At 46.2% G+C, this 16,787-nt stretch overlaps 1 protein-coding gene across 3 annotated transcripts in view; it reads right to left on the reverse strand.

Annotated features, from left to right (window-relative positions):
- Nucleotides 1-15,827, reverse strand: part of SOX5 (SRY-box transcription factor 5) — a 624,232-nt gene extending 608,405 nt beyond the window's left edge. The window contains exon 1 of one of the 3 annotated variants that reach the window (XM_069628460.1): nucleotides 14,745-15,827. Coding sequence is in view for 2 of the 3 variants with exons in the window: in XM_069628461.1 (XP_069484562.1) it covers nucleotides 14,428-14,465 (38 nt within the window). In the remaining variant the exon portion in view is untranslated. Of the gene's footprint in view, nucleotides 1-14,427 lie in introns of all 3 variants that reach the window. The other 2 variants (XM_069628461.1, XM_069628459.1) reach the window with 2 other exon arrangements.
- Between the last annotated feature and the right edge of the window lie 960 nt (nucleotides 15,828-16,787).

Consider the following 16,787-nt stretch of genomic DNA (forward strand, 5'->3'; position numbering starts at 1 on the left):
AACATTGTGTCTTACATCACAGGTACAATGCGTGATGTCAGCCATTTATACTATTTAATTAAAATACAAAATGGCGATCGCACGCTACGCTAACAAGCATGTAGATCAACGCTAAGAGGAATGGTTTGATTTAGGAAGGCAAGTACAATAGAACATTGAGGTTACTCTGACATGAATTGGGACGGTCTAGGTTTCAAGATTTGAATGAAAACCCTGGTATACGTTATCAGTCTTCTCGCACAAATGTGCGAAATGTAATTAATTCACTTAATAAGAGTGTGGTAAACTGTGAGACAGGGAGGCTGAGCTCTCCACATCGTGTAGGCTCGGATCCACCGAGCTGATACTGAGTGCGTAACATTGTATACATTTCCTAACCGTGTGATATAGCTAGGTTGAAATAAATGGGTTTTGGTTCTTTCTCTACATGCATCTCTTCTGGGAGCAACATATTCATAGTGTTGCAAGTAGTTCCCTCTTTCTTTTAAAATGGGTCAGAGTGGCAACTTTTTTAAAGAAGGTAGAGAGTTTAACTACAGAGCGCTGTGAATCTTAGGTGAAGGGAACAATCCCTTATATTTTTGCAGTTTGTGCATTTGCACTACATCCATTTTAGGGCCGTTTTCAATACACAAGGTAAGCATGCATGCAGAGCAGCGGAAGGCACAATATCGCCAGTAGAGAGAAATACCACACTATGGGATCTCCCAGCTCTTGTCCTTGACTAACGCATGTACAATGGGAGAAACACTTACCATGGTGACCAGACACATTTCCCAATAGCAATTAAGAGATATTGAGGAGCAGGTTAAATTATGGTACACAATAACTACTTGTAAGCAGCATGAAACAATTGGACTGCATGTCAGGCACTGATACTCTTTAAACCTCCAAGATGTGTTTTAATAACAATGCGTGTTGAGCATGAGGCTAGTAGGCTCCTTGTAACCATGAATGCTTTTTCCTTAGAGTCTCTCATCTACCTACCAATCCTCCCTGTATCCATTCCTCTGATCTCTGTGACTATATGTTCATCTATTTATTTTCCGTTTTGTTCTCCACTTTGTAGGTTTGCAATGCACTCTGCATCTCTTTAATTTGACCTATTTTCTCAGGTATTATGCAAATTATGTGGGAAAATTACAATTAGCCCTGTTTTGAGAAAGCCCACAAAGGCCGAAACACGTGCTAACATATGGGCATAATGTGATGGGCACTCATGACAACATAATAAGTGTCTGTTCATTTTTGCTCGCATTCAACCATGGTTCTGCACTTGTCACTGTTTGCTAGTGATATCGGACCCTTGACAAGTATGAAATGGTGTGTTTATGCGATGGAATATAGGTGGCAAGTGACTTTTATGGCTGACTCGTAGCTTGCACCTTGAATTTTTGCCCCCTGCTGTCAGAAGGAAATAAAGTCGGACCTCAGAGTGGGAATCTGAAAGCTGCAACCCTTTTCTGCATCATCTGGAGTATATAGTCAGGTTTAGACAGCCCAGGTAATGCAGCAGAGCTAGCCACCCAAAACACTCATAGTGCACGTATGTTGACAGGCTTTAGACAGCAGAGCCATGCCTGTAAATTGCCAATGCTGCACTGTAGAGGGCAAGGATTTAGACCTGCACCTCCACATTGCACTTATACGCAAGTTGAAGGCAGCAGAGCTATCCCCCAAGTGCAGAGCCCACACACGCTACTAAAATTAATAAAATGACAATGAAACTAAAAGGAAGCGCACCTGGGTAAAACATATGGCTTTGGAGAAGCTTTAACCATCTTCCACCTATGCAAGCACAATTATCTGGCATTCATCCAAGAAATCAAAGCGAATTGTGTAAAAGCTGCAAATACTAGAGCACATGTCCGTAAATCCTACTTCCTTTGCACTAGAAAGGTAGCCGCGCCGCTGCTTCCTTTTGTGTAGTTAGCATAGCTGTTAATGGGTTGGCTGCACCTTCTGGGCTTTAGGACACACCGTGTGCATATGCTAATCCCCGTCAGGACCAACCTATTCCTAGAAGCACAGTCCTTATCATATACTGCATGCCTGCTTTTGCACCGGTTTCACCATTTAGCCGTTCCACAAAGCTTTGGAAGGAACTTGGTAAACAAGAATGCAAACTCAAGATTTTAGTGCATGGTCTATTCCCTGTGCCCCACCCAAACACCCTTTGCCTGCCAGCTGGCTTCTGTTCACCTCCCCAACAGCTGCCATGCCTCTTTTTAGCTAAAGGACACTGCTCCCACTTTCGTGGCGCACTTCAAATTTCCCAAAATCTACATATATTTTCTGCTCCTCATTACATCATGAAGAAACGTGCGAAGGGTTGCAGGATAGAAACAAGCAGGGATTCTGGCCCCTGCCCTGACGAACACTTTGCACTGCCCCCAACAGGTGATGCTCTGAGAGGTAAAAGTCCCAGCAGACCACTGAGCGCAGCACCTCATGTTTGTGAGGCATGAGGCATCCCTTAGCCTGCCACCCAACATACATAGGAAGGTGAAGTGGGTACCTGAGGAGCTCGAATTTCAAGCAGCCCGTTCTCTGAACCAAAGGTTCTTGGCCCCCATAACAGTGGTCATGTACCCTTTTGTAAGGAGAGGAGTTTCCCCTCTGCCCCCTTTGCCGCAACTGCCAACTCACAGTTGGTTTTATGCATTTGTGCGAGAGAAACAAGAGTGTGACAATATCCACCTGAGGGAAGCCATTGGTAGGGTTGCAGGTTTCTGTGCCTGGTAAGGCCTACGTCCCTTCGTACTCTCCACCAACCAACTCCCCTCTAAGCTCTCATATAACACACACACACACACACACACACACACTAAACACACACACACACACACACACCCCCACCCTTGGGCTTTTCCCTATGAATATCTCGACACCCAGCACATACAAAGCAGATTGGCACCGAGGCATCGGGTTCTTCTAACCTGATGGGTTTTGCATCTGCCACATTCACTGGCCCACTGGTGACACCCTCTCGCTCATGTTTTTCCTCACATAGCTACATGCAGCAAAGCCACCAGCACTACACGTACAGAAAGACATGCAGCATTGCATTCTTTGATGAGGCTATGCAGTGGCGTCCTGATGATTTGCAAGCACTGCCAGATTGTGACAGTTCCATAAGCTGTGCCCAACTGAAGGACTGTGTGCATCAAGCACGAGTAGCCGCTTCCACAGCCATGTGGCAGCTCAAAGCAAAGTTCCAAAGAACCATCCACTGGAAATATATTTTATAGGACGCTTAATACCAGAGACCAGTCTCCAAGTGCGGAAATCGGCATTCGACCCTGTCGTGTTCTGCGTTTTCTTGCTTCCAAGACAAAACACGTTGCCCCCGAGCTATCCTCCCGGGCCATTGTGAACACAGACAATCCAAATGGTTGCTGAAGTTACAGGTCAACTTTGCCAAAATATTTTCAAATACAGACTATAAAGAATGATCATTTATTTAAAAAAATGACGTTTTGTACCCCAGCAAAGTACATTAGAGTTGTAGGTATGATAGGGCTACGATTATAATTGAAAGAGTACGATGGGGAGAATACTTCTGTTTAGGGTTTCACCAGGACGCTGCTTGCCACTGCTCCATAATGTCACTGAAAGTCTGTTTCTCTTCAATACGGGTACCTAAAATCAGCTCTGCCATGACACAGCAAGCAGGTGCCACCACTGCAGAACCCGGAGCAAGCACACGGCATGCCACACAGCGGAATGCCACATGAGGTGCACACGGTATTTTCGTATGTTCCCAGTAGTTGTTAGTCTCAAACTGCCCGGGATTGTCTAGGCTCCAAGCAGGAGGAAAGTAGCCCCCAGCGCAAGAGCAATTGTGATACCATAGTGGATAAATGGGTTGTGGGCACATTTTAATACAGCAGCAGTGCCTCACTGGTCTCAAGTGCTTGTACCCCTTTTCTCTAAATCGCCCCAGATTTCTTTTTATTCACAATTATTTTGCACGCCACGCTCTCACTGCGATCTCGTCATGTTCATCTGTATTGCTTACCATTCCCTTTCTTAGCTATTTCACTCAATATTGCCGTAGATTTCCAAAGTTATTTAAAGCAACAGTATCATATGCTCACCCAGACCGAGCTAACCACGCTATGCACGGGAAACAGGCTGGGCCAGCACAAGAAATACTGCCTTTATTGTCTCCAAGGAGCTTGTGAGCTGGTTGTACGGGCAAGCAAGCATTTGTGCCTTTGTATTCCCCTTACCATCCCTACAAATGCCTCTCAAACTTTGAACAGAATTCTTCTAAATAGTCTGCGGGAGGGGAGGGTGGGGGAGGGATAAATAGGTGAAGTTTTGTTTACGGTATTCAGCCATCTCAAATGGGATACTATGTTACAAACTCTTCAGGAGCTGGTGGCATCAGGCTTAAAGTCCCCCCTACAGTACCCGAGTCGCTAAATTATTCCATACATAAATCAGCTGTCAGGTCTAGTCCAAATGCATCCTTTTTCAGACAGCAATTAAATGTTACATAAAATGGAGGCAGTAAACTGCACAATGTTCCACCAACAGGTGTCTACTGGAGGTTTTCCTCGCAAAGGTAACATTCCATCTTGTGGATGCTACTGTGCAGAAAAACTTTCCGCAAAAAAGGAGTTTAATTTAATACTCAAAAGCCTGAACCTCAACAATAAACAGGAAACATCGGGCGCCAGTCCATCCTTTTTACGCTTTCGAAGTCCTGAAATGATCCACCAGCTGAACATTATGCCGCTTATAACAAGTTCTGCGAAAATTTGGTGCGGAGAGAAGGAGGAGTTGTGGAAAGCACAGCAACCTCTGTTTTCAATTTCCTTTAATTCACTGGTTGACATGAAGCCTACAAATGTTATTTTACTTCAGAGCGTCTACCTCTGCGTTTGTGGATAGGAAAAAGTCTAAGTTTATTCCAAGAAGACACTCTTTTTACATTTACGACGGCATATAACGCTATTTGACCATGCACAACACCCACACTGTGAATTGCAATTAAGGCTCCGTAAATATACAAGTGACTTTCCAAGCACGGGCTCAGTGCGCTCCACTGGACCCATTGCAGTGTATGGCATCCCTGCGCATTGCTATTGTAATGATCGCATTTCGTACCATGCGCCGTGTGAGATGTTGCAGTGTGCGCAGTCAACAGAAGTGTAGCATGCACTGTAGAACTTGGAGCACATCCAAAGAACAAAAGATTCCACACAGGCGAAAGCAGCAAACAAGAACCATTAACACAAATTGGCATTGAAAAAATTGCTGTTTGTGTAGAATGCATTGACTGAAGTAAGGATTGTAGATCTTGTGTGTGCATATATATTTATACATATACACACACGTATGTACATATCTTAAGATGCAAATGAATCCAAGTTATGTCACCCTGCGCAACCCTGGCAGCCTTCAGCACTAAAAGTCTGTGCAAAGGGCATTTCTTCATAAACAAAAACCATACGCCTTAACATAACGTGTGTGTGCGCGCTTGCGCGTAGACGTACTCCCACCTTCAACTAGCAGATATGTTTTCAGATTGTGAGCTGTGTATTAAATATTGTAGGCTTTGGAAGCAGTTTTTGACATACGTTCTCTCAAACAGAAAATTGCAAACACATCTTGCTTTGGAAATCCTGAGCTTGCAAATAGCAGTGAATGCCTACGAATGGATTAAGAATAAGGCAAAAGAAGCCCATTTATGATAGAACTACAGGCACGACCCATTCAGCGATCAGAGAAGTGCAGGGAGCTGCTCTGGTTGGGTTTTTATGACACTGGCAGGATCTCTAAGGCTACTTCAAGCTACCAATTTAGAAAAGACGTATTCTCATTTTGCGCCCAATGCAAAGATCGACAAACAACCAAAGCATGCACCTTGGGCGATTTGGGTCCTATGCAATATAAAAAAAGAATAGGAAAAAAAATGTGGAAATTGCTAAAATGTGTTTTACTCAAGACCATCTAACAACTCGCGCTTTTTCTTTTTGTACACTGCATGACAGGTGAATGCTCCTTCTGGCAGATTACAATGGAGGGTGGGAGGCTGGCTTGCCCAAAAACGGATTTGCTTCCACTTCGGAAATTTTGTGCAAATAGCATGTGTTCAAGGTAGAAAACAATTAGCCTAACAAGGACACAAAAGCCGCACTGCTATTAGTGTGAGATGGAGAGCACTTTCTGGCAGTCCCAAATGCAGTCTCCAGCACAAATCCGACTAGTAACCCCGACTCCACCTGCTCCGCACCTCAAAACCATGAAACATCAAGTTTCTCTCTTTTAAAAATGTAATGCACATGGTCCGTTTAAAGTTTGGGGAACATCCCACTAGTCCTCAAAGCAGCCAACTGGCCTTACAATGGGAACGTGTTGCTGGCCCGTGGGGCACTGAATTGGTTCTTTATATTTGAGGTTTCTGGCTCTCGTACAAGTCCATAAGTCAGACCAATCAAAACTCCCTGTTGGCACAAGCAGTTCAATACTCAGCAACAACTTTATGAGCAGGAGGTAACAGCAGTTACTGGGTACGGGCATCACCAAATGTGCAGGCACTACTTCTGCAGAATAAGCCACACATCTATGCTGCACTTAGGAGCAAACTCTGAACTTTTCCAGCTGCCACTTGACCTATTCTTTACATCATGTGTCACGAGGCTCCTTGTTCTTGTATGGTACTAATTGGCCTATGGTGTCAAACGTAGCTGCTGCCAGCTGTTGGCACCAACCTAATCAGGAGGCAGCAAGCAAGAGCTTAACCGTTTGCATCACTATCTATCCCTGGATAATGATCTAGGTTATATTTGACATGGGTTTACTTTAACACAATTGTTAGCATCTGCACTTGCTCAAAAAATACCACTCAATTTCATATCAGTGTAGAGGCGGATGTCAAACTACAAAGTTTTGCTTAATTTGTGATCAAGCAGTATTTATGAAAAAATATAGCTTCTGCTCTCGCTTGTCTTCCGCTCTCTCTTCCCCTCACTTTTGCTCTCTCTTCTTGCTTCACTTGCATGGAATCCTCTTCCCCCAGCCATCTGAGAAACCGTCCACATGGATTTGATCAAAACCAAACCTACCTCCTCACCTCCGATGTACTCTCTTAACCTACCTCTCATCTGCCTGCTGGCTAAAAAAATGCTCCCCTCGCCTCCAACGTGCCTCTGTCCCTCACTTCTGTGCCTCAACTCTAGCACTTTACCCATTCTGGTCACATTCCGAGCACAGCTGACCGTACTGCCTACTGCTCTTTAAAAAATGCAATGTTGGTTGTCCTTCAACTATGTATGTCTATTTATGTATTGTCCCCAGTAGCTGTTCATCTTGCTCCCCTCTATAATGTGAACCTGGTCAAACTGTCCCTCAAACTGACCTATTGTCAGAAGCTCACAGCTTTCCATCAAATCTGATTTCTTATCTATTGTACGTTGTTTTGTGATCAAAAGAGCATCAGTCTTCCTGTATATAAATAAAGTCATTGCAGGAGGGCTCAAAATGTGCATGCACCACTAGTCATTGGCTAGTGACGATTGAGTCTTGGCGAGTAAGAAATGCTGTGCTGTGGCTTTTTGCGTCTGGCTAGTAGATTGCAACTTGAAATGTGTTCCCCTGCTAAGCAGAATATTGGAAGGTCGTTTAGCAGGAGATACCACTGGTAAAGTGGGAGACAGACCTCTTCTCTATGTGCCTATACCAATGCAAGGGAGTGTAATGTGGTCTTATATTAATGACCTGGCACCATTTTGGATGCCTTCTGGCGCTCTTCGAATCAGCATAAGCAAGCAACGCAAAACATGAACATCCCCAACACCATGGTAGTCGTTTCACGCATGCCTAGAACATATCCACACACACAAACAAAACCAATTTGAGGATTCGGCATTACAAAACTAATTTTAAACATCTATTTTGTTTACAATATTTAAAAATATCTGTCACAATAACACTCCTTCTCGAAAGGCAACAATTGCTCAATGTCCTTTTCACTCTGTAGTTGCACATTAACTAAGTTCACCATCTCCCAATAATTGCAGTATTATTATCCGCTAGGAGTTCCCCTCGCCATCGACAGCAAACCAGAACAGGATCTTGCTTGGCTTTGAAAATGGCAATTAGTCATACTGCGTGGATGGCACACTGGAACCGTTCACCGTGATGTGAACAGAATACCAGGGAATTCTGGATAGCCATTGCAGCCAATTAAAATATATGCAAACTCAACGGCATCATATATTAGACCCCCATACACATATTGCATAAAATAACAGATCTTTGCAAAGCGGTGACCAGCCTGGTCCTAGCTCTGAGGACAACGATGTTGCATCCATTGCCACGCGATCACTCACTTTAAGGGAGTACATTTCTTGCTGGTCTGGGGGACGGAGAGGACATCTTAAACCTATTTTGCAAGTCAGGGCACAATCACTTTAGTCTGTCATGGAGGGAGATTGGACCACCTTTGTTTGATGACGGCCGGCCTACTGTTCCCAAATGCTGGGGAAACAGAAGTACATCGCAATTTAGGAATTACAAAAGGATTTACAATGCCCACCAGTGCTGCCATCCACCACGTCAGCCAGGTAGTTGCTTGCAACTTTTCTCTGAATGAATAAATGAATGGATGTATGTGATTTACACAAGGAAAACCTAGATAGCAATCAACAGTGTGCTGGGGAGCACAGAGAGCTGCGCGTGTCGGGACAGGAGATGGGCTTGCTCCTTGAAGTGCCTTCTGGTTGCTTATAGAAGTACCAGCCAAATGGGGCCAACTGAGATAAGAATTAAGCTTTCTCCCCTCCCCAATGTTTCTGGGGAGGAATGGAGAAGTACTTGCTCTTTTGCCGTCAGAGAGATCGATATGTTGGACCATGCAATGGGGAGCCTGGTCACAAGCACTGGGGGATTTTGGGCCAGCACTTATTCCCCATCTTCACAAAAAAACACAAACTCCAACTTCTGCAACAAGTGAACATAGACAGAATATCTCGGGAGGGTTTGCAAACAGAAGTTCAATCTGCTTCGAGAACACAGTTCGCTTTTCTTTCTTTAAGGAAAGGGCAGACTGCTTCACTATGCAGTGTACTATGGATACTTGTGTCCTCCACACAACCAATCACAAAGCAGTACAGTTGAAACAGAACAAGTAGAATTGCTTCAAGAGATTAGAGCACTCATTTATGCGTGTGAGATGTTAGTACATGGTCTTCCTGTTAAGTTTACAGTAAAAAAAAAAAATATATCAAAAAAGGGAAAAGTGGTGGCTGGCTTTGTCGAGGTGGAGTGTAACCCATAACGAGGCAACTACTTTTACACGCACACACACAGATGAACCCCCAAAAACGGCCAGCATAGCAGGCCAGGGACCGCGTCATGTGTTTGCACATTAAGGGTCGCAGAAAAGCAAAGCAGAGGTTACTAGTTTCACTGTGTGATAGTCAACAGGTATTACCTAGGATTGGTTGTGCAAAGACCACAACGGGATGACTTGGGAGGCGGCAGGCAGATGGCGGTCCTTTGCTCCAGCTCTCAAACTGTCGCTGCATACTGCACCCACAGAGGACGTTTCCCTCACATTTAACTGGATTTGTGAAATAACAAAATACCATTCTAGTGCGAGACACAAAACGTAAAAAGAGCTAAATGCTCGTTCAAGCCCTTGGCGAAACACCACGGAGCATACACGCTTACCTGTGGCAACACGCACGCCAGGGCATATTTATTTTATTTAATTAACTGCCTTAAGCATGAATCAACCTGTGTTAAAATTCACATCTAATGCCACCTTTTGTAAAAATGATGGAATCATTCAGAAGGGAAAAACACGCATTCCAAATGAGCCTTTTCAAAATGGCAAGCAAAGAGCGGCACTATTTTGCAGGCACCAACACATTGATTGCTCGGCAAATATAGACACACATTAAGTGAGCCACGGATACGATCGACGACACCGAGATCAAAACACCAACGAAGCCCGAAAAAAAGATGATCATATAAAAGCGGAGAATAAAGTTAGTGCTACTTAACAACGATAGGACTTTCCAGGTATATTCACGACAACAGTTCCTCGGTGTTCAAAGTGTGTGTGTGCGACAAGTAAACTCTCCATAAAAGAGATTCATGTAGAAATACAAAACTTCAAGAGGTCTGGCATTCAGAGGGGATCAGCTCACGGGAATGCTCAACACGTGTGATCAATTAGGCTGTAGACCTCTTGTGAATATGTCAAAGTTATGCAAGCCGCGAAAATACATTATCAAACTGATAAAGCATGTTTTACACAAACTGGGGGTCCCCCTTTGAATATAGTTAAAAATTACAAGTAGGCTGATGGGCGAGAAAAGATGGAAAATACAGTGTGCCAGCTTACTACTAAGCTCAATTCCGGAGAGAGAAAGTGAATTTAAAATCTCTTCAGAAGCCCATCTACTCTGACAAGGTGGGGGGTTGCATTCAATGGATGTGCAAGGCAACTTCTCCTGCCTCATCTCTACTCTACAGTCACTGGATTCCCTGAAAATGGTTTTGCGACAGAGAAGATATGAACTGTATATTCCGGAAAGGGAAGCAGAGCAGTGAGACTAACTAGCAGTGTAGCCTCACTGCAAGCGTTTCCCACGCTGAAGAATAGGTCACATGTGACCGGCCAGGCTTGTGCGGTGTAACGGTGGATCTGTGGAGCAAGAAATCGGGAAAACAGAAAAGGAACACTTGAATATCAGTGGGAAGCAATCACACTCACAATACCACACTAGCATATTGGCCTGAAGAACAACGAGAGCCTGTGTAAAATATGCCAGCCTTGGAGAGCCGGTGATGGAAACGTAAAAACTGCAAGAAATATAATTAGCCTTCTAACGTCACACTGCATCGACAGAAGCGATAGCATTCAGGATAGCCTTGGTTGCGTTCAGCGTGAAGGACATGCTGTCGGGTGAGCAGGGTTTTATTTTCAAATGCAGGACCCCGTGTGTCTTGTTGCAATCAACAGTTTTTAAAAAAAATGATATGAGGTATAACAAGCAAACTGGCAAATTGATGCGAGATTCCTTTTCGACAGGGCAAACTCTAAAAAGGTCCGATGTCCACACCTCCTTCCCCTTTCCAAGCTTTACATGCCGACGGGTAATTGTGCATTTGAAAATAAAATTGTCAGTGTAAACTTTTCATATGACTCATAATGTATCATATATTCTTTACCCTTCAGTGGCCATGAAGGGACAAAATGTATAGGAAGTCACTGACAGCGTAAAGAAGACAAGACGAATCCTGGCCCTGTAATGATCTTAAGTCTAAATGTGGCTGGAAAGTCAATTTTATTTTTAAAGGCATTGCTAAAACTGCCCCAACATAACTTCAGAAGATAGAGAGAACCAGAGCAGTTTAGCTTGGCTTTCCTCTGAGCATAAACCAATCTGTGTCCTCAAGACATCTCTCGCAAAGAGCGAAAACTCAGGCGGGCAAGCTTGACTTGAACCAATACGGAGAGGAGGAGCTGCGTGCACAACACCCAAACATCAAATTCTGGGAGGCTAGTGTGACTCTCTCAAGCAAAAAGCAGGACATTCTGCTTCAAAAAGGCCCACACACGGGCCGGTCTCTGACAAGCCCAATATTGACGACGCAGAGGTCAAAGAAAGCAAAGCTTTACTTTATCGACTAGAAGTTGTCGTTATGCACGACAGTTCTGCAATACACTAAGCGTATGGGCAGACAAGCTTTTAAAAAAAAGTGAACTTGCCAATTTGATCATCAAGACAGTTTGCGAAGATCAGAATAATTATTTCTACTTTAAGTGAAAAAACTTATACGGTCCATATACGTTTTTATAACATTGAGCACTGTGTCTGTTGAGGGAGCTTTGTATTCAATGCAACTTTTGGAAAAGGACTATCAAAAGAAAGTTAATCCCCGACATCCATCCTGCAAGTTAGTGATCGCAGTTATGATTGCGATTAGCCTCACATCACTAGTCATCTTTACAGATTCTGAATTTTCACCACACACAAGGAAATATCATCTTCACCCCCATTCTGTTTTGAAATTTAGCATTTAGTGTTTTTTTCTCGCGGTGTGCACAAGTTGTCCAATCAGTCTAGCATTGGGTAATTGCCCCAACAGCTTCCGTGCAGAGGAATACAGACTCTGGATCCACAGACTGAGGACTCCCTATAGTACTGAGCGAATGTTTACCTTCTAGCCAGTCATTACGATGGATTTTTGTTTTACATTATAAATACTGGAGCAAATACAGTTAACATGGAAGATTGCAGATCTGCCTAAAGTATAGACATTGCCACCAGACAGAATTTATTTCAAGATAAAATAGCAGTCAACGATGGCGAGAGCGCAAGAGCTTACTTAACAGGCCTGGCTCTAAATGACAGCTCTGCATATCTTGATTGACAGATGGGCAACGCGGGCATATGAAGCTTACGGAGCTAGCCTGCCACTGTTGGGCCAACCAATGCAACACCCAATCCCTTGTCTCAATGTGCTAGTTACCCGGTGCATTACGGAGTGACATTATGATGCCATTTGGAAGTGCACACAACACTCTAGATTCAAGGGATCCTTTAGAAGAAGCGGGCCTCTTGATCCAGTTCAATGATTGGGCTGGGACCGAAGAAACAAGTTTCTGCATTGCGCCTTAAACGCTCAACATTTTGATTTATTTCGTTTTTAAAAGGAAAAAGGGATATGCAATCTTGCAATAATTCCACCTTCAAGAGACTAACTCGTGTTTTGGTTGCTAGCTTTGCAGACCACACAGGTCACTTCCACGGGCAGCAATCTAGGGACTTACTGGGAAAAGTTTGTTGGAGTCTGCCTGGAAGGGGGCGGGGGGGCACCCGGATAATGCCTGTTCCCATGGCAGGGTGTCCTGTGTTTACTATTTCCTAGACTCCATCAGGAGAAGGGGATATATTGGGGGTTTGCTTCAACACCACACCAAGAGATGAAGAGAAGCACGCAGAGCCCCTGTGATGTTAGAAATGGGATTTGCAATCAGGAGCAGCTGCAGACAACCCTGGTTCAGCCAGAGAAGATACTCATGTTGAAGGAGGCTTCCACATGCGAAACTCCACTTCCTGTCTGAAAACTGTAAACGCCATTCTTCTCCCTTTAATAACGGCAATAAAAGAGACAGCGACCCCTGAACCAGGAGAATGAATGGCTTCAAAGTCTGGCACCTGGGTCTGGCCAGGTCTGCGGGGCCCCCTGCTGTGTGTGCCCGTGGAGGAGGCGTGCAGCCTCCCGAACTCGCCACGCTGCTGACAGCTTTCCACGAACGTTTACAGTCAAAAGGAATAACTCGACGGAAAGGTGCTGGCGACCCCGAGCAGCGGGAGAAAGCTGGTAGCATGCGTGCGTGCCCTCGCGGCTCCAGAAAATTCCCGTCAGCCTCATTGTTCCTCGTGTCATGTCTGCAAGCGGGGCAATGCCGAGACGCTCCGCCGGCTGTTTACCTCTCCTCGCGCACAGCACGTGCACTGTGTGCTATAGAACTTCAGCGCTCGGGGGGGGCACCCGAAACACGGGCAAACAGAACCGAGCGCTGCATAGGGTGGAACCAGAGGCTGACTGCCAATTAATGCAAGTGGGGTGTGGGAATAAACCACGGAGGTGCTCCCAACACCAAATCGAGCTTAGTCACTTTTATTATATACAAGGCCGGCGTTGTTCAAAATTGTGGCTGCTTCGGTCGAAAGCTTGGGGTGATACGAAAACAGATGCCAAGAGACACAATGATTTGCCGAGGATGGCACAACTGAGTAGAGAAAGATAAGAATAGGAGCCTGATCTCGGAAGAGCAGCGGACTACCCTTTACTTATCAATAGCCTTCACATTGTTAATCTGGTACTTTTGTTTCTTGGATTACTAAAGCGAATATGAACGTGCACTGCTCGGGATTAATGGGGCACATGTGTCAATGGGTTGTCACGGATATACTGTGCATATCGAGTCAGTGGGGCTAATGGAAGATCTATTCGTTTAAGGGGTGTGTGTGCCATAAAAAAAAGAGTTCTTTGAACCTCACTCAGCACAAGGTAAAGTTTTCAAGCACACCAGAGCGGCAGTGCCCCTGTTAAACTACATGTGCAGTTTCAATGGGAAATGAGCACGGATGGTGCGGGAGTTGTGTGGATGTGCTGGGATATGTTTACATAGGGCGCCTGAGAGTTCAGAAAGTTTCCCTGGGTGGAGACCCCTGCCTGCTCCTGCATCCAGGGTGTTAGGGCAATGGAGGTCCACCCCTGTTCAGCTGATGGGGCGCAGAGGTGCCCTGTACCCAGCCCTGGGCTGTGAGAGCCTGTCCTTGTGCACGGGCTCTCTGCTGCCGAGCACAGCTCAACACACCAGCTGCAGATCCAGGGCAGCCTCCCAGCCCCAGAGGAGCCTCAGCGCCCAGCGATCGCCCCACTCACCTCTCAAACTCCTGGGGTAAATCGGGGTCAGTGAGCATGCTGGAAAGGCGCGGCGTCCCCGTGCTGCGGCTGTCTCCTCCGAGCAGACCTGTCAAGTGACTCCAGAGCTCGGGCACGGCCGCTCCTCTCCCTCGCTCGCTCTGTGTGCGCTGCTGCTGCTCCTCTCTCCCTCAGTGCGAGCAGGGACTCCTTGACCAGGCTCTTAAAGGGCCAGTATCCTGTATCCAGCAGGAGCAGAGCCTCGCACACAATGCCAGTGTTGATAATAGAGCTCCCCCCACGCGCGGAGCAGCCACAGCGTGTGCGCCCGCACTAACCACAAGTCCGCCGCGTGTGCCGTGCGAGAAGCCGGTCCTCTGCTCCCGGAGACGAGGGGCCGCCGCCTCTGCCGAAGGACCCAGGTCTGACGAGCCGACGGGGAGCAGCAAACCGACGCGCCGACCTCCCCGAGAGAGCAACAGAAATGAGAGCACTGGGAGGATTAGCAAGGGGCGTGCAATACCCCGAACGATCGCAGCTCGATTTACTCCCGTTCCCCTGCGGCCCCTTTGGCTCCACGTGTCTTTTTTTTTTTCCCCTGGACAAAAAAAAATAATACAATCGGGCATTGTTCTAATGGCAGGAAAGAGACTTTGACAGATTGGAATACGGCAGAGGGGGGCCCCTGCAAGGAGACCTATAAACAGGGAGTCAGTCACTGGCTCAGCTCCGGCTCTCCGAGGAGTGCTGCGGTGACAGGCCGGCCACAGAAGCCCCAGCCCATGGACCACGCCGGTGCTCGAGCCCCGTGCAAAGGGCACGGGAAAGAGCCCCCCACACCAGCCTTCTGCCCGCCCTGAAATGCACAGTGGGTCATGGAGGTCGTGCTCTGGAAGCGACGCGTCTTCTAGAAGGAACACATCACTAATCGGCGTTTCCCTACTCAACCTACAGAGACCCTTAAGTTTTTTAAGCATTTTCGCCCGACTGGAAAGTGCATCATTTTTCATTGGCACCCTCAAATGCTTAACGTTTAACTTTTGTAACATTGCCTGTGGGTACATAACCAATAACCGAAGTCCCTGGGAAATCTATGTGTGTGCCCCCATTAAGTACTGTGCCCCCATTAAGTACTTCTGGATCGGGAGAAGGCTCCATGACAGTGACACGTCTAGCAACAGGGGGAGAGGTCACCAGGTGATGGACCTTTGACATGCACATGACAAGAAGCAACGCCGCGCAGGCGCAGCGGGTGCGAACTGACTGCCTGCTGTGGCTGTAGCCCAGGTGGCTCGCGGCGGGCGCGCGCACAGCGTGCGCTCCCCCTCCCTTTCTCGCGCTGTGGGAGGGAACCGTTGGGAGGATCTGTGGAGAATTCCACGAGGATATCCCTGCCCTCCCTTCTCATGACGGTGCAAGAGTACAGGCTCCCCCCGCCCCGGGAGTAGCCATGCGCAAACAAGTCCTGCTCGCCAGGCAGCCTGGCCTGTATAACACCGAGCTCTCCTCGCTTCTTGATAGGGTACAGCTCAGTGGGGTTTAGTTGCTTTCACTCATTCATCCCCATAGCTCCCGCCCCTCGTGTATCATTTGCTCCTCCCGGGACGCTTCTCTGTTTCCCGCTTACAGTCGGACAGCAGTAAGAACCTTTTAAACCCGTAACAAAGGTCGACCCCACGGCGAGTTTGAACCCCCCCTTTCTGGCGACAGTCGCCGGGTTTACTTGTGGTTGCCACAGACAAGCCGATCAGCCCAGGAGGACTCGGGTATACATCACAAACGCAGGAAGAAATACAAACACGAAACTGAAGTCCACCCATAGGTACCACCAGCGTTCCAGGTGAGGGCTACACACGGAGTTTAAGTGTAGTCCTGAATCTGTAACATACATATTCATGGAGTGAGGTGCCCCTTGATCTAACGCCCCCTACCACAACAATCCCACCACTAAATTCTAGGATAAGAACCAGCCTGTTTTTTTTTTTTAATCTGAATATTCAGTCTTATTTGAAATAGTAATTCAAAAGCAAAGATGGTACCTCAACATTATGCTGGGGAAATAGCCCATACTATTTTTTACATTTAAGTAAAGGTCACTTGTGTATCGAAAAGGAAAAAAAAGAAAACCTACCTGCTATTTTGTATTTGTTTTTTATTTATATCGTGCACCGAACCCTGAGGTAACTGGGCGCTGGAAAGACTTGGGAGTTATGCTATGCTGTCTCGCTCAGTAACAATTCACACATGAAATGAACTTTGAATAACTATTCTAGACAAATATGCAGTCAGCATTCAAATTATTGCCGCCTGTCCACTCTCATGACGTCTATTGTTTCCATCAGAAATTCATCATATATATGCACTTTATTTCCCCCTACACC

This window comes from Ambystoma mexicanum, chromosome 12, assembly GCF_040938575.1.
Source record: "Ambystoma mexicanum isolate Mex_15411 chromosome 12, UKY_AmexF1_1, whole genome shotgun sequence".
In the NCBI taxonomy this organism is placed as follows: Eukaryota; Metazoa; Chordata; class Amphibia; order Caudata; family Ambystomatidae; genus Ambystoma; species Ambystoma mexicanum.